Source organism: Myotis brandtii, unplaced genomic scaffold, assembly GCF_000412655.1.
Source record: "Myotis brandtii unplaced genomic scaffold, ASM41265v1 scaffold29, whole genome shotgun sequence".
Taxonomy (NCBI): Eukaryota; Metazoa; Chordata; class Mammalia; order Chiroptera; family Vespertilionidae; genus Myotis; species Myotis brandtii.
This window is the reverse complement of record NW_005361075.1, coordinates 73,763-95,867: the sequence shown is the minus strand read 5'-3', so window position 1 is coordinate 95,867 and position 22,105 is coordinate 73,763. Positions and strand designations below refer to the sequence as shown.

Sequence of the window (22,105 nt, the reverse complement as noted above, 5' to 3'; positions counted from 1 at the left end):
TTCCTCCTAGTTGTAGAACTTCCACTCAGCCAGCCTTCCTGTGGTTCTGGATGATGTCCGTTCCGTCTTTTAGTTGTATTTTTGAAGTGGTTGTTCGAGGCAGCAAACTCCGGCGTTAACCTATGCTGCCATCTTGGTTTCCCTTCTTGAGAATCTTTTCGCTTGGAATTATTATTAATATATTTTTATTGATTTCAGAGAGGAAGGGAGAGAGAGAGAAAGAGAGAGAGAGAGAGAAACATCAATGATAAGAGAGGATCATTTATCGGCTGCCTCCTGCAAGCCCCCTATTGAGGTTCGAGCTCACAACCCAAGCATGTGCCCTTGACCAGAATTGAATCAGGGACCCTTCAGTCCGCTGGCTGACACTCTATCCACTGAGCCAAACCAGCTAGGGCAGTGGTCGGCAAACTGCGGCTCGCGAGCCACATGCGGCTCTTTGGCCCCTTGAGTGTGGCTCTTCCACAAAATACCGCGTGCGGGCGCGCATGTACAGTGCTATTGAAACTTCGTGGCCCATGCGCAGAGATACTGTATTGAGGGGAAAGAAGAGCCACACTCAAGGGGCCAAAGAGCCGCATGTGGCTCGCGAGCCGCAGTTTGCCGACCACTGAGCTAGGGTATGCTTGGAATTTGATGTTAAGGTATCTTCTTTCTTAGGGATAAATTTTAGAGTCTTAATGAGTGCTTAGATTATTGATGTTTAATAATGATGATGAAATAATGGGTGGCATTTATTGTGGGCTAAGTTGTCAGTGTTCTTGTGTATAAACTCATATAATTCTCACAAGAGCCTTCGGGTAGATATTCTTATCACCCCCGTTTTACAGATGAGGACACTGAGACACAGAGAGGTTAAGGAGCTTGCCACAAGTCATACATTCATAAATGGTAGAACTGGAATTTCAACTCAAGGCAGTCAGATTTCAGAACCTGGGTGCTTAATCACTATATAGTGCTGCTTCCCAGTGTATAGAAGTGCTTTTGTGTCTCAAGGGGAGCCAAGTAATGAGTGTGTAGTGAATGAGTTGGGAAGTCATTCTCTTTTTAAAGAGGGCTTTGAGCCATACGGATCCTTTTTCATAGATTTGTTTTACTGACTGACTGATTGATGAACTCTTCTCCTTCCTCTCACCTCCATAAAAATCACAGCTCCTGCATGGTATCTGGTATAGGTAGGAGATGTTTCAGTGACCTGCCCTTTCCATTCTTCCCCTTCCTTAGGGATGTTATCAGAGTCAGAGCAGCAGTTCTGTTTTTCCAGCTCTGCCTTCTTCCTATGCTCATTCTGACTCCATCCATATCTTCATCTGCTGGAGGCTTCAGGTGTCCCCTTCTCATCAACTCCACCCACAAACTGTAGGCAGCATCTAAAATCAGCTTTAGGTCTTGCTGACAACTGACAAGCAGCAGGAGATAATGCTGATTCCCCAATCTGCCACCCCCACCCCAATTTCCCTGAGTTACCATGGTAATGGGACAATGCTACTCCAAAAATAGATAGATGGAAAGAGGAGGATGCCCTAGGGTTACTAGCCTGAAGTAGAAGAGACTAGAGTAAGGAGGTTTGGCAGATCCAATCTGTCTCCATCTGCTCCAGAGAAGACAATTCAGCTCCTTTCCCTTTTGTCAACCATTTTAGCATTATCTAAGTTGACTGGTTAGGAAATCCTTTTCTAGTTCTCAACTTAATCTTCCTACTGTAAATATGTGACTCTAGAAATGTATTTGCTCTGGACAAGGCTCTGTGTCAGCTGCTGTGACCAGTTCCATGTCCTCAATCATTGACCTCAGTCAGGAGGTCAACCGGTCCTGCTTTCAAGACTGGGGTGTGGAGCCTTGATTTTCTTTTTCTTCTGAAATTGTATTAACTATGTTAAACTCACTTTTTTTCTACTGGTCTCTTGTTACTTCTGGTCTTTTATAGTTTTCTTTGCTGGGATAGTCCACACCCAAAGGCTATCACAACTAGAGCTCCTCCCTATCTGAATTTGTCATTGGTGTTTCTAACATGGGATTTCCCAGGTAGCTTTCTTTGATTAACAAAGAGCCAAAGCAGGCTGGGTAGGGAGGGATAAAGCATTGGGGCAGACTAGAGGAAAGATAGATTTTGAGGGAAAAACAGTTGGAACTCGGGATATGTGTTGATTATGAAAAAGGAAAAGGTAGCTTACGAAGAGGAAAACTTGGACAGTGAGGTGTTAAATAAGGGAAGTAGAGGGAGGAACATAGAAAAAGCCAAACCTTAGATAAGGAACTAGTTGTGGTATCTGCTGGGACACAGGAAGGGGCAATAAGGCAATGTGCCAAGTTTCTAGTACCAGCTCTTGACTTGGTTAAGTGACCTTGGACAACCACTTAACCCCACCTTGTTTGTTAAATACTTACCTCAGAGAGCTGCTAATAATGATCAGAAAAGCCCTTATTTCTATATATCTTTATCGTGTTCTAAGGTTTTTATACTGTTTCTTATTATAAAATTTATCTTATTTGTTCTAATATCAACTTTATTATTATTAGGGCAGATATTAATTTCTTCATTGTACAGAAAGTAAACTGAAGCTCAGAGAGGGTCAATGACCTGTTTAAGGTCTTACATCTAGTAAAGCTACAACAACTAGTCCAGCAAGAGTGAAATCCAGGTACCACATAAAGGGACTTGAGAAAGTATAGATTCTTATAAGAATGTAAAGTAAATAGTTATCATTTGTGGTAAGTCTTGGTGTGAGTACCAATGGGAAGAGGGTAAATTGTCCCACAGGCAGGCCAGATCTGTCACTTTAATGCAGGATATCAGGTCACTTTTGCTCCTCAACTTCCTACTTCCTTTCCTTGCTGAAAACATTGTAAATGTTCAAATTGCCCTATAGCTGTTATGCAAATGCTCCAGGGCCCTCAGAGCCTCACCTGGGACCTCTGAAACTCTTTTCCAGAGATGCGGGCCTTGGCTGAACTCTTAGGCCCCTATGGCATGAAGTTCCTGAGTGAAAACCTGATGTGGCATGTGACCTCTCAGATTGTGGAGCTGAAGGTACTGTGGAAGCACACCCCGGGTGAAAAGTTTAGCCACAGAGGAAGAGGGTCAGGAGTAGGAGACCGGGGGGAAAATGGACCATGGCTCTTGTCTTTTCCTGCTTAATGTTTCTGTGTCCCCACTGCAGAAGCTAGTGGTGGAAAACATGGATGTACTTGTTCAGATCAGATCTAACTTTAGCAAGGCGGACTTGATGGCTTCTCTGCTGCCCCAGCTGACCGGTGAGCACCTCCCCTAAAGGGAAAAGGAATTGTGGGAAAAGCATTGTGGATGACAGGGGTTTTGGGGGATCTGGGGCTAGCTTGGTCTGAAGAAGCAAAACCATCACTATTCTTCTGTGTTCTCTTCTCTAACACTCTTCTTTCCCCTCAGGGGCTGATAATGTGCTGAAGCGCATGACCATCATTGGAGTTATCCTCAGTTTTCGGGCCATGGCCCAAGAGGGACTTCGGGAGGTGTGTTGGGGGAGTGAGGGCTGCCACAGAATCCCAGACACTCCGTGGGGAGGCCTTGTATGAGAAGTTGTGGAAAGGGTTGGTGAGCATTGAGGAGAAAGGAGCTTACTTTGGTAGAGGCCCTGGAAGATCTCTGGGGATAGATGAGCTGAGGAAACATAGAGGCATGAGGGGAGGGTGGGGAGTTTGTTTAAGCTGATGTTCTTATTTAAGCTGAGACATCCCCCCCCTTTTGTTTGTTTTTACCTGTTTTTGAAGGCACTGGACACTGTCTGTTAATTCCTCTATGTTCTCTTTCCTCCAGGTTTTCTCCTCCCACTGCCCGTTCCTTATGGGTCCCATCGAGTGCCTGAAAGAGTTCGTCACTCCAGACACAGACATCAAGGTAGAGTGGAGTACAAAGTGGACTCCAGTGGGGAGATATGTTATTGAAAAAGGATGTAGCTAGGATCTTATAAGGGAGAGAGGGCTCTGAGGAAATACTGTAGAGAGATGAGCCAGGATTTGAATAGGAAAACACTGGGGGAGATTTTATGAATAGAGAGAGGGGCATTGGTCAGACAAATATTCTTGGAGAGAGAGGGCAGAGCTGGGGAGGCATGTGGGGATGGAGAGAAGTGGGAGCCTGTTGAGGCTGGGGAGACATTACAGGAGGGAGAGGGGTATGCTCTAAGACAATACCTGTAGGTTTTCATTTAAGATGTGCACACAAGTTCTCTCTTTAGTCAGGAGCTTAGGTACTTCTTATAAAAAGATTTGTTCCTTTCATTTCCACCCACCCTGCCTGCTGTCAGAGTTTCCTTTCTTTTTCTGGCCTATTCTTCCTGCTAGTTTCGAAACTTTCTGGTTCCTCTATCTGTGTCACTTGCCTCAGGCCCCATTCTGCACTACAGAAATGGAGAAAGAAAGAGGGGCTTAGGAGACACCCCAAGTTAAACATTCCTCCCCACTCTCCTCCCCTCCGTGCATTATCTTGTCTTCTGAATCACCTGGAACAAACAAGTATATTATGCAGGAAATACAGCTGAAGGTTGGGAACAAGGGCCTTCAAAACGCATAGGGCAGGCTATTCTCTTGTTGATTCCTTTAAGGGAGGGAGATCTGTGCTAAGAGGAAATTGGTCAACAGGAAGAATTAAAGTTAGATGTTAAGAAAAACATCCTTACCTCTAGATCAAAATAGTTGGGAAATACCCCTCTCTGTCTGTGTAAAATCAGGTAAGGGTCAAATGGTCATGGGGGCCGTTAGAGGGCGACGTTTCACTGGATGGCTGCGTGTTTTGACCAGTCTTTGATTTTATGGTGAGCCTGGATTTCTGGCAGCTGCTGATGTTGGGGCCAAATGCTCTAGCCTGTCAGGAGCTTGTCTAGGTGATATCTCCCAGGAAGCCCTGAGCTTTAGGCTCTACCTGCTTGTGAAAATAAGCAGGTAGAGGTGGAGAGGGGGAGGACCTGTCTATCAGAGATTCTGCTACTGCCTCAGGGGGTAAAAAGATTAGAAGTAGAGAAAATAAGACCCCTTCAATCATCCCTTTCTTCATCCAGAAAACCACACATCATGGATCAGGTCCCTGATCTCAGGCCATGGTTGTCATAAGCAGGGTCATCTAGTTAGTAGGGAATTTAAATAAAGGACAAAGCAGAATGTAGCTAAGGTTTGCCTTCTGTGTCGAGTACCATAAGCAAAGTGTGTGTATATTGTTGTTTGTGGGGTTCTTTGCATACGATACTCTACTTGGTTGTCTACAATTATCCTTGTTCTCTCAGAACATTTTAAAGGGTTTTTTTTTTTCAATGTCAAGAGGGGTATAAGTACTTGGTGTGGGAGTGGGGGTTTGGGACTAGATCCTGGGAACTTGATTCTAAATACATTGAGGGATTCGGGTATCAATCAATAAATATTAATTGAGTGCATTCTGTGTGCTTAGCATTGTGTTAAAAACTAGAGAGGATAAAAAGAAATGTTCCTCACTTTGAGATAAAGGAAGAAGGGAAAGGAATAATTTTTATTAGTTTATTTGTGACTCCATCAGTCCCTAGGGTAGATAGAGACTTTACATGTGTGGTCTAATTTATTCTTCACAAGAATTCTGAGGTGAGTACTATTACCCCAGTCTTACAGATGAGAAAACTAAGGCTCAGAGAGGTTAAGTAACTTTTAGCTAAGATCACACATTTAGTAAGTTTAGAATTTGAACCAGATCTTCTTACTCCAAAGCCTTTTTTTCTCTCTTCTCCATGCCATAAAGTTTAAAAAAGAATTATAATCTAGTTGGTGAGATAAGTCATGTTTCACCTCCTATCTGAAAAGACAACTGAAATTACCAGGTGCTGTGTATGACCAGGGCTAAGTCACTGGTAACAATTTAAGGAGGGAGACATGCGTTTGGGCTGAAGTAATCAGGGAGACCTTCACAGCGAATATGAGATTTGAGTTAAGCCTCAAGGAATGGGTGTCACCTAGATATAAGTAGAGGAGAGGAAAGGACGCTGTGGAAGAGGGAAGCATATGAACCAAAGTATGGAAGTAAGGAAGTAAATTGTAGTTTGGAGAGTGAATAAATTACCCTTGCTATATTGACTGTAGGAAGTGTTTGGGGAAATAAGGTTGTCAACATAAGAAACATTCAAACCTGTAAAGAATTTTTGTGAGCTTCTTTGAGCCAACCTGTTGACAAATGCCAGGAAGCAGACTCTCAACGGATTGAGATGATGCTCCAGAAAATGGCAGTTTTGCACCTTGTTTTATATATTACAATCAAAAGAGAAGACGTAAGTGGGTTACATGAAGTCCATTGGTGATAGATTATGGAGGTGGGAGAAAGCAAAGTGGAGAGACCTCTGGGATTGGATAAAAAGTAAAATGAGCCCTAACCGGTTTGGCTCAGTGGATAGAGCGTTGGCCTGCGGACTGAAGGGTCCCAGGTTCGATTCCAGTCAAGGGCATGTACCTTGGTTTCAGGCACATCCCCAGTGGGGAGTGTGCAGGAGGCAGCTGAATCGATGTTTCTCTCTCATTGATGTTTCTAACTATCTCTCTCCCTTCCTCTCTGTAAAAAAATCAATAAAATATATTTTTTAAAAAAGTAAAATGATAGACACAAGCTTCTTTTACTTAGGTAGGTGCAGGATAGTTAACTGTAAACAATTAACTCAATAACAATGAAGGGATCTGTGGTCTCCACAGAGCAGTGCCTCTGCTTTGAGGGGTTCAGAAAAAGGAAAATTACTTTGACATTCTAAAATGACATGTTATTGTAGATGCAAAAAACAATAGACAGGCTCAGTTAAGGTAAATTGACCTTTGTCAGGGAAGATACCTGCCTAGGACATGACTACTCACTATAAACTGCTTTTAGTTAAAAAAAGTTTTAAAATTTAAAAAAATTTTTAAAATTGATTTCAGAGAGGAAGGAAGAAGGAGAGAGAGATAGAAACATCAATGATGAGAGAGAACCATTAATTGGCTGCCTCCTGCATGGCCTACACTAGGGATCAAGCCCAAAAGCCAGGCATGTACCCTGACTGGAAATCGAACTGTGACCTCATAGGTCAACGCTCAACCACTGAGACATGCTGGCTGGGCTAAAAAAGTTTCAATTTCCAGACCATCCTTTGTGTTGACTAGTACTTTAGGTCTCTGAATTTGCAAGGCCACCATGTAGCCTGTCTCTTGAGTAGTCAGGTTAGCATGTGGCTCCTTTTTGTCCACAAGGTCAAGACAGTAAATTTGTACTATGGCATATGTGAATGACAAGCTAAAACATTTGTGTTTCCCCCCATAAGTTAGAGCTATGAAGGAGTACCTAGAAAAGGTGATAGTACACCAAAAGTTTAAAACCTGTCATCTAGGAATCCTGACTTTCTGTAGCTTTTGCCAAGCACTACTCTCCTGGGAATTGTCTCCAGAATGTTGTTTTCTTCTCTACCAGGTGACCCTCAGTATCTTTGAGCTGGCGTCTGCTGCAGGAGTGGGCTGTGACATCGACCCAGCTCTGGTGACTGCCATTGCTAATCTGAAAGCTGGTAAAATTGGGGAAAAGGAAGGCTTGGGCCATATTTTGGGGTGGGAAAATGCCAATGTCAAAGCAGCCTTTTGTTTGGGATTGTGAATTCAGAGAATATAAACTTGTAACTAAGAAAAGACTTAAAGTGTGGTCCCTAATCCCCACAAAATATTTACACAGGCAATTTGGATTTCTAGTTAGAATCCAATCAGTTGACTTGTCAATCAGCTAAAAAGTATTGAGAGTCTGTTTGATGCTTAGCAAGTGCTCAAAGGAATTTATAATCTGGTTGGGGAAATAAGAAGAATGCAAATGAAATGAGAGAACAGTACACAGTAGTACATAATTTCATGCTGAGTTGTGTGGTATAGCATCTAGTTCCCCAGAGTGATCTTGTGCTCTTCCCTCCCATATAATCACCATGACACTGCTCACTTCTTCCCCAGGTCTCCCACTTGTCTCTCATATTTTCCATTACACATTTCCTGTGATTAGCACATTCATACTTATACACACTCAGGACCAAGGGACTGGTTTTAAGCCCTTTTATAATTTCTAGATTGGTCCTCCTTCTTCTCTCCTGGTTTTGATGAGACTCTTGCCTTTCCTTCCTGCCTCTCGACCTCATCGCAGGTGACAGAGTGTCCCCAGACTGCTTGTCAGCAGAGCCTTTTTCTAAGAGCTTTGTTCAGTCACCAGAGGAAGCCTCCAAGGACTTAGGCCCCTCATTATAAGTGGAGGCTAATCCTGTCCCCTTCAGCAATAAATGACCTGCCAATAGTGCTTTATAAAGCAGTGGTCACCAGCCGGTGGTCTGTGGACCACTGGTGGTCCGTGAGGTCCGAAAGGTTGGTGACCACTTTTATAAAGTACTAGAGGCCCAGTGCATGAATTTGTGCACTGTTATAAAGTACTAGAGGCCCGGTACACAGATTTGTGCACCAGTGGGGTCCCTTGGCCTGGCCTGCACCCTCTTGCAATCTGGGACCCCTCGGAGGATGTCGGACTGCTAGTTTTGGCCCTATCCCCACAGGCACTGGGCCTCTAGTATGCATATAAGATCTTTGGTTAATCCCTCCCCACCCTTTCCCCACCCCCCTTCCCTCTGAGATTCATCAGTCTGTTTCATGTTTCCATGCTTGTGTGTTGAGCGTCTGCCCCCTGGTAGTCAGTGCACATCATAGCTACCAGTCAAACAGTCGAACGGTTGAATGGTCGCTTAGGCTTTTATATATATAGATGTTCATAGATATTTCTTATGTGATCCTCAGTAACTCTGTGAAGCAGAACCCCTGTAGAGGAATCAGGAATCCTGATGGCCGACCTTACTTCTACTCTTTTCCTTCTTACCAGATACTTCATCCCTTGAAGAAGAATATAAGGTGGCCTGCCTGCTCTTGATCTTTCTTGCAGTTTCCCTCCCACTCCTTGCCACAGACCCTTCTTCGTTCTATAGCATCGAGAAGGATGGTAAGTAAGGAGTAGGGTTGAGGAACCAGTGCTGTTTAAGTTACTGTCCTGGGGCAGGGAGATGAGATGGAGATAGGTATCTATCTGGAAAATACAGACTTCTGGCCCAGGTGTAAAGTTCTATTTCAAAAAGCACTTGAGAATGGACTATCCATAAAAGTCAATTCCAGTGAAATTTCATAGGAATATCCTTCTCCTAATCTCCAGATGCCTCCTATAGGTGTTAAATAGGGGTGGCCCAGACTGAAAAAATGAAAACGTCTCAGTTGGTCAGCCGGGGGTGACTCACTTTGTTAATTGCTTCTGTTTCTCTCTCCCTCTATCAATAATAACCTAGGTTACAACAACAATATTCACTGCTTGACCAAAGCCATCATCCAGGTGTCTGCTGCACTCTTCACACTCTACAACAAGAACATTGAAACTCACCTCAAGGAATTTCTGGTGGTGAGTGGGTCTAGGTGATAAAGAATGGAAGGTTGCAAAGTCTGGTGAGAATTGGTTTGACTTAAATCCATAGATGGTTATTGTTGAGCAGGCTTTGGAGTCTAACCTCCCATCTAATTCATTCAGTAAATAGAGGCCACTTTGTGAAAGTTCCCTAGCAGCTAGTGTTTCAGCCTCTGCCCAAATGCTTGCAAAGAGCATTGGTCTAAGAGTCAGAAAAATCTGAGTTCGGGTTCTGGATCTGCCAGTAAGAAGTTGTATGACCTCTGAAAAGCCAAACTTTTGGGGCCTCAGTCTTTTCACTTATTAAATAGGGCAGGCAGTTAAACTAAATCCACCATTCACTACCTTATCATTAGGATCCTGAGGAGCTTATTCAAATACAGATTCCTAACCCTTATACCAGTTCTACTGAATTAGAATATCCTAGGGTGAGTCCAGATCTCTGTTTTTATTTTTTATTTTTCTCTCTCTTTTTAATAAAAAATATTCTTTTATTGATTTCAGCAAGAAAGGGAGAGGGAGAAAGGGATAGAAACATCAATGAAGAGAGAGATCATTGATGGCTGCCTCCTGCACACTTCCCTACTGGGGATTGAGCCCGTAACTGGGCATATGCCCTGACCAGGAATCGAACTGTGACCTCCTGGTTCATAGGTCGATGCTCACCCACTGCCACACCAGCCAGGCCAGGTCTCTGTTTTTAATAAGATCTCCAGGAGATCTGAAGCACAATAAAGTTGGAGAGACACTGAGTTTTATAAGGCCCTTTCCAACTCTAATACTGACAAAAGGACAAACCTTTTCAAATTCTCAAACTTTATCATAAATCAGAACCACCTAGAAAATTTCTGAATCAGTGAATTAGAGGCAGGGCTGGAAAATTAGCATTTTCAACAAGTTCCCAGGTTATGCTGGTGCTGCTCATCCTGGGATCTCACTTTGAGAACCACTGGTCTAGATTATTACTAGGGTCTGGTGCTTACAACCTTAGGCTATGTCCAATTTGTTAAAAAAAAATTGTTTTAAAACAAATTTTAGCCAAAGTTAGACTCTTTATAACTATCACCATTGATCTTAGCTTTGCCTCTGGAAAAACACGGAATAAGTATAATCTCTTTCCATTATTAAAAAAGGTCTGGAGTTTTCCATTCTAAATCCTTCATGGAGGAATCACATCCATACAGTTCTGATACATGGTCCATTACCCACCATCTCCTTGAGCATTCTTAGCAATATGGAGCTTATTCATTTACAAGACATGGTCCTGATTTAAGAACCAGGGCCTTGTCTGCCTCTTTTCAGGAGGAAACACAGTAGGTCATATTCTCTCAGGAATCATACTGTTGTCTTAAGAAGTACATGTCGGGGACTTGGAAGCTTAGTGAGTGAGTCTCTATTTAAACTGAAACAGCCAGTCTGACAGATGGACTCTGAGCATATCTATACTAATAAAAGGGTAGTATGCTAATTAGACCGGACGTATTCCAGACGACCATCCGGACGTCCTTCCAGACAAAGCCACATGGGCTGCCTGAGGCTCAGGCAAGCCATGGATGGTGGCTGCCGCTGCCTAGGGATGGCCTGAGGCTCAGGGAAGCCGGGGATGGCGGCTGCCCAGCCGCCCAGGGCCAGCCCGAGGCTCAGGCAAGCCAGGGATGGCGGCTGTGAGCTCAGGCAAGCCAGGGATGGCGGCTGCCCAGCTGCCCAGGACTGGCCCAAGGCTCAGGCAAGCTGCCGATGGCAAGCGGCCTGAGGCTCAGTTAGGGGGTGATCAGGCTGGCAGGGGAGCAGTTAGGGGTGATTAGGCCAGCAGGGGAGCCGTTAGGGGCATCAGGCTGGCAGGCAGAGGCGGTTAGGGGTGATCAGGTAGGCAGGTAGGTAAGTGGTTAGGACCCGGTGGTCCCAGATTAGAGAGGGCACAGGCTGGGCTGAGGGACACCCCTCCGTGCATGAATTTCGTGCACCGGGCCTCTAGTTAGATATAAAGAGGACTTACACCAGATCTCTACATTTCCCTTTTACCCTTTTTGTTTGCTAAATGCAGGAAATCTGAGTCTGGGATACAATTAATCATGTTTATCTCCCCCTCCCCACCTCTTTGACTTGCTGGGGATCCAGAGGTGAATGGAGAGGACAGATATTCGGGAGTTGACAGGAGGAGAATAACAAGCGGACTGTGTCTGAATCAGAGGCCAGGCTCTGTCTCTAGTCTGGTGGGGAGTCAGCTGTAAACAGCCGATGACAGTGGTGTCTGGAGGCTGCCTAGGAAAAGAGATGAATCTCCTGGCATACAGCATTACCTGCCTTTGTTCTAGGTTCTTCCCTCCCCCTTGCATCTCTCCCCCAAACCCCCTCCTGTTGTCCACACTGGCTGGCTTACAGGCCACGTGCATCTCTAAAACCTAGGGAATTTGCCGCTTTTCCCCCTGAGATTCCAGGAACATTCCAGCCCTTCTTAACTTTTCTCCTTGATCTTTTAACTTCCTGTAGCCTGAGGCTGTCCTACTCTGACCTCCATAAAAAACTGCTTCCCTTACAAACTCTTCCCTTACAGGTGGCTTCCGTCAGCCTCCTGCAGCTGGGCCAGGAGACTGACAAGATTAAAACCAGAAATCGGGAATCCATTTCTCTGCTCATGCGCTTGGTATGTATCTGGTTTAAGTTGCTCTGGTGAAAGAGAGAGGAGAGCTAGAGGGTCTTTTGGTTCCTGGTATTGTCATCACTCAAAAGCATTAACTAAGAATTTAATTCTGCCTGATCCTCTGGGTCTAGGTTTCATATTCTGATTAACATTCTAGACTTGTCCTGTAATCTCAAGGTAGAGTCTTCAAGGACTTCTCTGCAGGACTGGGCCTTCCTGGCCCTTTTTCTGCAATGTTCTAGAGTCTGACCTGGTGGGGCAGCTGTGTCCCTCCGCCATAATTACTTTCCCAGTGCACATTTGGCTTTACTTGACCACTTCCTACCACCTAATTTCTTGTCCTTAAGAGTATTATGAAGAGGGTGCTGAATAGCACTGAGCTGAACTGGCGGAGGGGGAGGAGGGCTCTCAGGAGGAAGGGCTCTTAGATGAAAAGCTATAAGGCTGGGAGCCAGGGGAGCCAGGCATTAGGCAGCTCCTGCTATCTCTTCTTTCTTCACAAGCTGTGCGCTTTTCCCTGCTTTGGCAGAAAGTTCTGGGAACTCTGACTCAGTTAATTTTTTGAAAATCTTTTCCCCATGATTCTGTTTCCCTCCTCAACACACTTACTCATTGTTTTGCTCAAAAAGTCCAATTCTCCAGGTTAGTACTGCACTTAGCTGTGGAGGAGGGGTTCCTGCCCTGGGCCCTGTGTGTAAGAGGCCCTCCTCTGGCCTATGGGGAGAGGATATGCCCACCTGGAGGTTGAAATATTGACTAGTATACTAGTAGTTTATTTGATTTATTTAGTCATATGGTATGTGGCCTTCCATTTGGACTCTTGGCCCAGGACCACAAATGTTAGGAGCAGGCATACCTGGGACTGCCCCTGGTTTCCTTTAAATATATGGGCACTGAGTGGTATCTATATCTCAGTTTCTTCTGCTACCAAAGGCCTAGGTTGGGCTGATTAAGGATTGTGATGGAGAAAAGAATGGACATGAGGCTATGTGTGCGGCGGTGTTATGGTGAGGGGTGAGAGGATAGAGGAGGCAAATGAGGGCAAATGCTAGTATTGTGTTAGAGAGAGCACAATTTTTGGAGCAAGTTAATTAACCTTTGTGAGACTGATTCTTTGTCCATAAAAGTGGACAATAATTTTTATGTTAGAGTGATTAGTATTCATGAAATAATATACAATGGGGCCTTGACTTACGAGTGTCCCGACTAACGAGTTTTTCGAGATACGAGCGGTCTCTCGGCCGATTTTTTGCTTTGAGTTGCGAGCTAAAATTCGGGTTACGAGCCTGCTTCAGCTACCCCACCGCTAGTTGGCGGAGCGAACGTCACAGTGAACGCCACAACATCAGCCCAGCATCATGTGTCTCACTTGTTCACTTTTTGATTTGACATATGAATAATTTGAGTTACGAGCTCTGTCACGGAATGAACTAAACTCTGTCAAGGCCCTACTGTATGTGAAAGTGCTTAGTATATAATAGATGCTCAAGAAATGTTAGTTCCCTCTCTCTGCTGTTCATTTTAGTTTCTGGATGGTTAAGCATGTCTCTTCATTTTCTCAGGCAGTTTTCACCTCTGTAGGATTGGAGGTGATTCTGCATTGCCACCCAGCCTGACCTCTTCCTTCTGCTTTGCTCCCTCCTCCCCCACCAGCCCCAAAGTGTGAGGAGGCGGCTGCCCCTTGTGGCATTGCAGTGAGGCCTGCAGAGTGGCGGGAACAGAGAGCTAGGTCCTAAGCAGGCGCTTTTTATTGGAGAGAGTGACAGAGGGACTAGCTGCTGCAAAGCAATTTAAATGCAAATGTTTCCACAGAGCAATTGGAAATTACTGAAGGGGAAGGAGCTGTATTCTGATATAAGAGGCTACTCATGTGGCCCCAAATCCTAGTCAGGCACTTCTCTCCCCCGGGGTCTTTCTGTCTTGGCTGTCAAGCCTGGGCAGTTCCCACCCCAGTATTGCCAACATGTTCCTGGGTTTCACAGGGGAAAGAGATGACTCAGTCATAGAATCCTGGAATCTTAGATGTCAGAATGAGGCCAGATCCTGGCAAGTAGTCCAGTCCTTACAATTCATAGGTGAGGAAACCGAGGACAGGGAGAGAAAGATGACATTCAAGGTCCCCCCCAAGATATACAGGCAGATTTGGGACTACAAGTTTCTTGGCCTTCATTCTAGGGCTGTTTCCACTACTATGAATCTCTTCCAGTCAGGAGCCCTGTTATTTTCTGTGCTTAATGGAGCAAAGAATAGGAAGTCTTGGGCCAGTGAATCCTTCTTGAAGCTGTCACTCATTTCCCTGTACCCGAGGGTTGTATCCTGGAATAGAGATCTGATCTCTGTCTGGCTTAAGGTTTCAAAGTCTTGCCTAGCAAAAAATTCTTTCCTTTATCCAACCTAAGACCAGAGCCACAGTGTTACTGGCAGATTTCCTCCCCTCAGCCTGCAACGTCTGCTCTTCTGGGGCTGTTGTGTGTATTGTGTGTGCATGTGCTTGAGATAGCAGGACCTTACACATTTTAAAGCCTGAAAAGGACTTCAGAGAGAGAAGCATGTTAGAGTAGATATGGTAGGTTCTCTTTTCTGAGTGAATTTTCAGGACTTGAAACACCAGCCATATTGGGGAGGCCCCATCTGTGTGAATTGCCAGAGGATATGGGACACTTCTCTCCAGAGTGTGTCTTTTAGTCCCAAACCTCTTGATGAGGAGAGTACTGGAGGAAAGACATCCTGTTCCTTTCTCAGAGGCAGGGACCCTCCAGCCCAAGGCTAAGTTGAACAGCTCTTGGCTAATATGCCCTCCTACCCTGTCTTATCCAGGCATCTTGATCTATCTTTCTGCTTGGCTGTGGGGGCTGCTGGGATTATTACCACAGTACATAAGCTTCTAATTAAACTAATTAATCATGCCCGCTCCTTTATGCAGCATCCTTACTGCTCCACAAGCACTGCACTGAGGGAGGGAGGACATAGGCCCAGCACAAGAGGACCGTTGGGGATTCCAGGCCCCCCTTTCTTGGCCTGAAACAGCCATTGTTTCTTTCTCTGCCAAGCTTTGTCATGATCACTTTTACTCATCCTTACCTGCATCTGTGCTGCCCACCTACATATGCTTTGGTATCCAGAACAGGAGAGAATGGGTTTTTCTGCCACAAGGGAAGCGTTTCTTTCCTGCCTTCTGTTTCGGAGCCCTTCATATAACCTTGAGGAGGGGGACAGGGGCCATTATAATGGAGGTGAAGAGGCCACATTACTTTCCTAGAGCTGAACCAAGTGGGGGAGACAAGGGAGTGTGACTTGGAGCCCTGTTCACTGTAACTGGGAGGGCCTCAGAGGGCCCAGGGGACTGAATGAAGAGGAACAGGTGTCACAGAGGTATGTCTTATCTGAGGTTCTCATCTCTTGGCCCCTTCTCTTCCAGGTGGTGGAGGAGTCCTCCTTTCTGACCCTGGACATGCTGGAGTCCTGTTTCCCTTATGTCCTGCTTCGAAATGCCTATCGGGAGGTTTCTCGAGCCTACCACCTGAACCGAGTGTTGACCAGTGCCCACTGAAGGGCCCTTTGGACCTGCCTACACCCATGCCATACTGGAAGCTGTGGGCATTTTCTCAAGGGGTGGGGAAATGGTGGGGTCTGGAGCCAGAGCAGATGAGCAGGCATATGGATGAACAGTCCAGGGCTGAGAAATCATCGAGAAGTGGGGCGGGCTGGGGGAATGGAGGACAGTTAGTAGGGGCATGGGGCCAAGAGTGTGAATTTTTACAATGAAAAAACGAGTACAAATATATTTCTGTTTCCTGGTGAGTAGAGCTTGAGCTCTGACTGGCATGGGTCTCTCCGACGACCTTCATCACTATTGTAGGATAATGCGGGCGGACGGAGATGATCAATCATCATATTAAACCATAATGAGCTTATAATCCTCCCACTGGAGCTGCTATTGTCTCCTGCACATTCATTAGGACGATTATCTCCTCTCTTCCTTTCCCAAACGTGTTCAGCAAATATTCAGCCTGTTCCTACTACAAAGTCATAGCAAAGGAACCCCTCTTTTCCTTTGTGGGGTCACTTTTAGGAGTCATAGGTTTCTTCCTCTGCCTCCAGCTCCCCTGCCTACACGGGCAATGAGAGATATTCACTACCCCCAAATTTTTCACCTGCCCCACACACTTTGTGGGTAACAAGTAAGTTCTCCCATCTGCTTAATTTTCACCCCTCCTGACATCACCAAAACCCAGAGCAGAGGGTCAGTCTAGGTAGTTCTAGGTCACATGACAACAAATTGGATCAGAGTCATGTGGTTTCCTTCCTGGACCATTTGGAGTACTCTTCCTCCTATCTGGAGGGACTGATTTAACCCAAATCCCCTTGTTGTCTTGGGTACAGCTGTTGCTCCAGGCAGGGATTTCTCTTCTACATCTTAAATTTCACAGACCTCATTAGGTTATAGAGCCCGTAGAGTGGGTATACTTGAGGGAGTACAAGCTGTTTCAACTTAGCCCTTTTCTGCACTAATTAGAATTTCAAGTGTCACAAAGCCTGGGGCGTTCAAGATAGCACTAAACTAGATTTGGTTAACCCCATGGCAGGAAACACTGGCCTCCATTGCATCACTTCTGTGCACCCTCTGCCAGGGAGGCTGGAGCAACAGATCATAGATGTCACAGGTGTAGAGTGGTTGGAATGGCAAATAATTAACTAGTTGATTAATCAGGGTCGTGTTCAGACTTCCCCGATAAAAGGGAAGCAATTATTGATTTTCAGCAAAACCATCTGGCTTTTATTAAAGCTATTTAATAGCTGTTTTTGGACTTTGTATGCATGTTTGATTTTTATTTCTCGAGACCCAGGCTTAGTCCATACTTTTAAAACTTGGCACCCATAATCAGTACCCCAGTTTTTCTTAGCAACAACTGCCTGCTCTTTAGGATAGAAGCAACAGCGGATCCTGCTTCCTGCCTCAGCAAGTTGTCCTTCCTTGCAGCGGAAAGGACATTATATTCTAAGGCAGCGGTTCTCAACCTGTGAGTCACGACCCCTTTGGCGGTCGAACGACCCTTTCACAGGGGTCGCCTAAGACCATCCTGCATATCAGATATTTACATTACGATCCATAACAGTAGCAACATTACAGTTATGAAGTAGCAATGAAAATAATTTTATGGTTGGGTCACAACATGAGGAACTGTATTTAAAGGGCCAGAAGGTTGAGAACCACTGTAGGAGTGATTCAGGGTCAGGCCTACTGAGACTGAGGGCAAAGTTGATGGGGAAGAGAAGGCTCAAAAGTATCTGAACAACCTCTCTTACACACATGTCTCTGCTGGGGTCACCATCTTGAGGAGATGGAGACCCCCTTTTCATCTACATGTGGAACTGCTTAAAAGGAGCCTCCCAGAGGACCAAACACAAATTGCTGCAGAGGAATAGAGGGTAGACATAATATCTTTTATTTTTTTAAATTAAAAATTATATTGAGCCATGCCAGCGTGGCTCAATGTTGAGCATCAACCTATGTACCAGGGGGTCGCAGTTAGTTACCCGGTCAGGGCACACGCCCAGTGGGCGGGGTGGGGGTGGGGGGCACACGCGTTTAGGAGGCAGCCAATCAATTGTTCTCTCTCATCATTGATGTTTCTCTCTCCCTCTCCCTTCCTCTCTGAAATCAATAAAAATATATTTTAAAAAATTATATTGAAATAGTTAATCCAATGAACTAATGCAGAGAGATCCTGTGTATCTTTACCAGTTTCCCTCAATGGTAACATTTTCCAAAAACGATAGTATACTATCATAACCAGGATATTGGCAGTGACACCATCCACTGAGCTTATTCAGATCTCCCCAGCTTTACCCATTTCTCTCTGTGTGTATGTATTTAGTTCTGTACAGCTGTCTCCCGTGTAGGTTCGTGTATCCACCACCTCGATCAAGATACAGAACAGATCCAACACCACAAGGATCCCTCATGTTGCTCTTTTATAACAACACCCACTTCCCTCCTGCAGCCTCTTCCCCTTCCCGGACCCTTGGCAACACAAATCTTTCCCCTTTTCAAAAATGTCATTTGTCATCATATCTCTTTATAAACATATAATTACACATACATTTCCCTACCACGTATACTTTTTCAAAGTGTTCTTGCATCCTTATGATATGTCTGCAAGGTAGCCAGGGGAGGCTTCCTTATTTCAGGCTGGTAAACAGATTCGGAGATGTTAAGTGACTTAATGAAGGTCATGGTTAGCCGTACATCTAGACCTGGGAGCTGAGTCTGATACTCAGTCCTAGACCTTTTCTCCCTGTCCAGACTGCCTCTTATTCTGGGAAGACTTAGTTGTTAGCATCCAGAGACCCTAGAACAGCCGTGGGCAAACTACGGCCCGCAGGCTGGATTCGGCCCATTTGAAATGAATAAAACTAAAAAAAAAAAAAGACCGTACCCTTTTATGTAATGATGTTTACTTTGAATTTATATTAGTTCACACAAACACTCCATCCATGCTTTTGTTCTGGCCCTCCAGTCCAGTTTAAGAACCCATTGTGGCCCTCGAGTCAAAAAGTTTGCCCACCCCTGCCCTAGAACAAGCAAACATAGGAGAAGGTTAGGACAAGATGGCCGTAACCTCTGGAAACAAAAGATGAATGCCTAGAGCTAACAGGACCTCTCAGCACTTGAGGCAGTTTGCTTTCCAGAAAGACCAGGATGGTCTCTGACCCTTTGCAGCCTAGGGCACAATCAACTGTGAACTGCTTTCTGCTCTCAGATCCCAGCTTGCTTTGTTCAGGCCTAAAAGGAACTGAGGCGTGAGTATCCGGGAGAAATTCTGACCTTGATTGCTTGTCTTGCAGGCAGAGTAGGCTGTAGCCTCAGCGTTTTCATTAGTGCAGTGTTTTCATTACAATCCCCATTAACTTGTTTGCAGCAATGAGAGGGAATTATCCTTCCTACCAGGCCTGTTGGTGAGATGCTTGCAGAGGAGCTCCCATTCCTTTGGGCATTAAAGACACGATGGTGTTCAGTCCATTGGGCAGGTGAGGGCAGCCTCTAAATGCAGTGGGTCTGTGGCCTGGACAAGGGGGTTTATCTTTGGCACGCTGCCCAGGAGGCAGAGAACAGCTGCGGTTTGAGCTGTACCCGGGAGAGGGAGATCCCAGCTCAAGTCAAGACTTCCTTAACCTTAGGTCCTCATGCCTGTATCAGTTCTTCTCCAACAAAGTTTCACTTTGAGAAGAAGCTGGCACATGGTTGAGATGCACTCACGAGGTTGGGGGGAAGAGTGTTCTTCCAGTCCTCCTCCTCACAGGGCCTCCTGCCCCTCCTAAGTACCTGTCATCAAAGGAGATGAAGATGAATCCCCCCCGCAGCCCCCACACTTCAAGGAGTTGTCAAGCACTCTCCCTCCCACCTGCACAGGCAGCTGGAGCAGCAGGCCACCTTGCAGGTTGAGGAAGTGAGAAGTTAACTTGAGCTGAGTTTGCAGCTCTGGAGAGATTGAGGAGCAGGCTTTTCTTTTGTCACTTTGGAAGGAGAGGATTGTGAGGGCTCCCCTTGAAATAGCATTCCCGTAGGAGGCAGATCACATCCATCCGTCACCACTGCCAAAATGTCATTTTTGGTCTCTATCAAACTCAAAGCTTGTTGGGAGGGATTGTGGGTTAGGGGAGCGAGGAGGCACCGTCTCCAAGGGGCAGGGGCAGGGGTAGGAGCAGTTTGTAAGCGGAAAAGGAGAGGAAGGAGGTTGGGCAGAGGAGCCTGGGAAAAGTGGGGGCAGGGGACAGGAGAAAAAGACAGGGAGAGAAGAATAGCAGGACTTTTAAGCCTATGAATGGAACATATATATATATCTTGTCTAGAGCAGTGGTTCTCAAGCTTCCTAATGCCGCGACCCTTTAATACAGTTCCTCATGTTGTGTTGACCCCCAATTTCATTGTTACAAATTGAACATAATTAAAGCATAGTGATTAATCACAAAAACAATATGTAATTATATATGTGTTTTCTGATGGTCTTAGGTGACCCCTGTGAAAGGGTCGTTCGACCCCCAAAGGGGTCGCGACCCACAGGTTGAGAACCGCTGGTCTAGAGGGAGGGTAAGACAGAAATGGGATTGGATTGCAAGAACAATGAGGTTGAGGTTAGACACCAGGAATGGTGACTAGAGAAAGAGAAAGAGCCACAGAATGGAAAAGCACTAGAAAAAGGTTGGGAGACTTGACCCAGGCTTTGTTGCTTACTCTCTGTGGGACCGAATAATTTTTCTGGGCTTAGTTTTCCCATTTGTTAAACGAAGGAGGTTAGATGGAGTCTAAAGTCTCTTTTACAAGTGACTTTTAAAATAATTATATTTTTATTGATTTCAGAGAGGAAGGGAGAGGGAGAGATAGATAGAGGCATCAATGATGAGAGAGAATCACTGATCAGCTGCCTCCTGCATGCCACACACTGGGGATCAAGCCCCCAAACACCCAACCCAGGCATGTGCCCTGACCAGGAATCGAACGGTGACCTCCAGCTTCATAGGTCGATGCTCAACCACTGAGCCATGCTGGCAGGGCTACAAATAACTTTTGGGGGTGTGTGAATTTTTCTTTTCTTAAAATGGGGTAGAAGATGGGGACCTGGGAGAGCAGGGGTGGGATATACCTCTGTGTTGACGTGAAAATACCTGCTTAATTTGGGATTCTCTTTAGTTCTAATCCTAATTTTCTTTTCTTGTTAATCCTCACCCGAGGGTATTTCTTCCATTGATTTTTAGAGAGAGTGGGAAGGGGGGGAGAGAAAGAGAGAGAGAAACATACATGTGAGAGAGACACATGGATTGATTGCCTCCCCCATGCGCCCCAACTGGGGCCGGGGATTGAACCTGCAACCCAGGTCGTGCCCTTGACCAGGAATCGAACCGGAGATCCTTCAATGTGCCAGCCGATGCTGTAACTACTGAAACACACTGGCCAGGGCGCCAGCCCATTCTTTTTCAATTGATAAGGATGGCAATTACTCTCAAATTTTGAGAATTGGATTGTGTAGGAGTCTGACTGAGATCTCAGATGCAGCTATGTCTTGGCTGGCACTGTTCCTGGCAAGGAGGGGAAGGGTGTGTGTGTGATGAAGCTAGATGGACAGAGGGGGGAGTCCCAGTATTCTTTCAGAGTTTTCTCCATCTCTGACTCTGCCATCTCCTGCTGTCTCTGTACTTTTGGGAGCTGGTTCTGCTGATACTTTTCAGTCCTGCCAGACCTGAAGGCCTGGCCTAACCTAATTGCCTAAAAGGCAGTTCTTGAATGTTGGGAGTCTTCACACTGTCACTTCACTTCTGTTTCTTTTTTCTTTTCTTTTTTCTACTCCATTACTTGGGAAGTGGGGAGCCTCCACCTGATATTTAGAATGGAGTAAATATCTTCTCCTGATCACCCCTCCTTCCAATCTCCAGAGTTCTTGGAATTAAAACTCACACCCTGGGATCCTGGACTAGTTAGTGCATACATCTCCACCTTCTGTTTCCATAGGATTTCCCCCAATGCCAAAGCAGGTGGTCATTAAGGGGAACAATTCTTTTTTTTTTTAAATTAAATCTTTATTGTTCAGATTACATTGGTTCCTCTTTTTTCCCACCATAACTCCCCTCCACCCAGTTCCTACCCCACCCTCCGCCCTCACTCCCCACTCAGTGTCCTCATCCATAGGTGCACGATTATTGTCCAATATCTTCCCGCACCCCCCACACCCCTTTCCCCCCTGTAAGGTCTGGGGCTGGGAAAATAGGGTCTTTCCTGATCCCACCAGCTGAGTTGGACAAAACAACCCAGAACTGCCGAGCCACATCCTGCTGGACAATAGCTGCCATCCTGGGACCCACCAGAGCATCCTGTTGTGCTGATGGCCAATAAATAACCACTGGAGACCTCAAGATGGCCAGGGTGCAGCTGCACCAACTTCCCGCTCATCAATCACCCGCCACAAGCTACCTCAGATAAACCTGATTGGTCCAACAGCAGCATAAAAAATCTCTGCCAGGCATAGGCGGGTGTGACTCCCCCGGCCTGCACC

The 22,105-nt window shown here is 45.6% G+C and overlaps 1 protein-coding gene across 1 annotated transcript in view; it reads left to right on the top strand.

Annotated features, from left to right (window-relative positions):
* Positions 1-16,864, top strand: part of NCKAP1L (NCK-associated protein 1-like) — a 46,809-nt gene extending 29,945 nt beyond the window's left edge. Inside the window, exons 23-31 of the mRNA XM_005869112.2 lie at positions 2,934-3,031; positions 3,162-3,255; positions 3,407-3,489; positions 3,794-3,874; positions 7,421-7,514; positions 8,849-8,965; positions 9,303-9,412; positions 11,970-12,059; positions 15,475-16,864. Of these exons, the coding sequence (XP_005869174.1) occupies positions 2,934-3,031; positions 3,162-3,255; positions 3,407-3,489; positions 3,794-3,874; positions 7,421-7,514; positions 8,849-8,965; positions 9,303-9,412; positions 11,970-12,059; positions 15,475-15,606 (899 nt within the window). The 3' untranslated portion in view covers positions 15,607-16,864. The remainder of the gene's footprint in view (positions 1-2,933; positions 3,032-3,161; positions 3,256-3,406; positions 3,490-3,793; positions 3,875-7,420; positions 7,515-8,848; positions 8,966-9,302; positions 9,413-11,969; positions 12,060-15,474) is intronic.
* Positions 16,865-22,105: the final 5,241 nt, after the last annotated feature.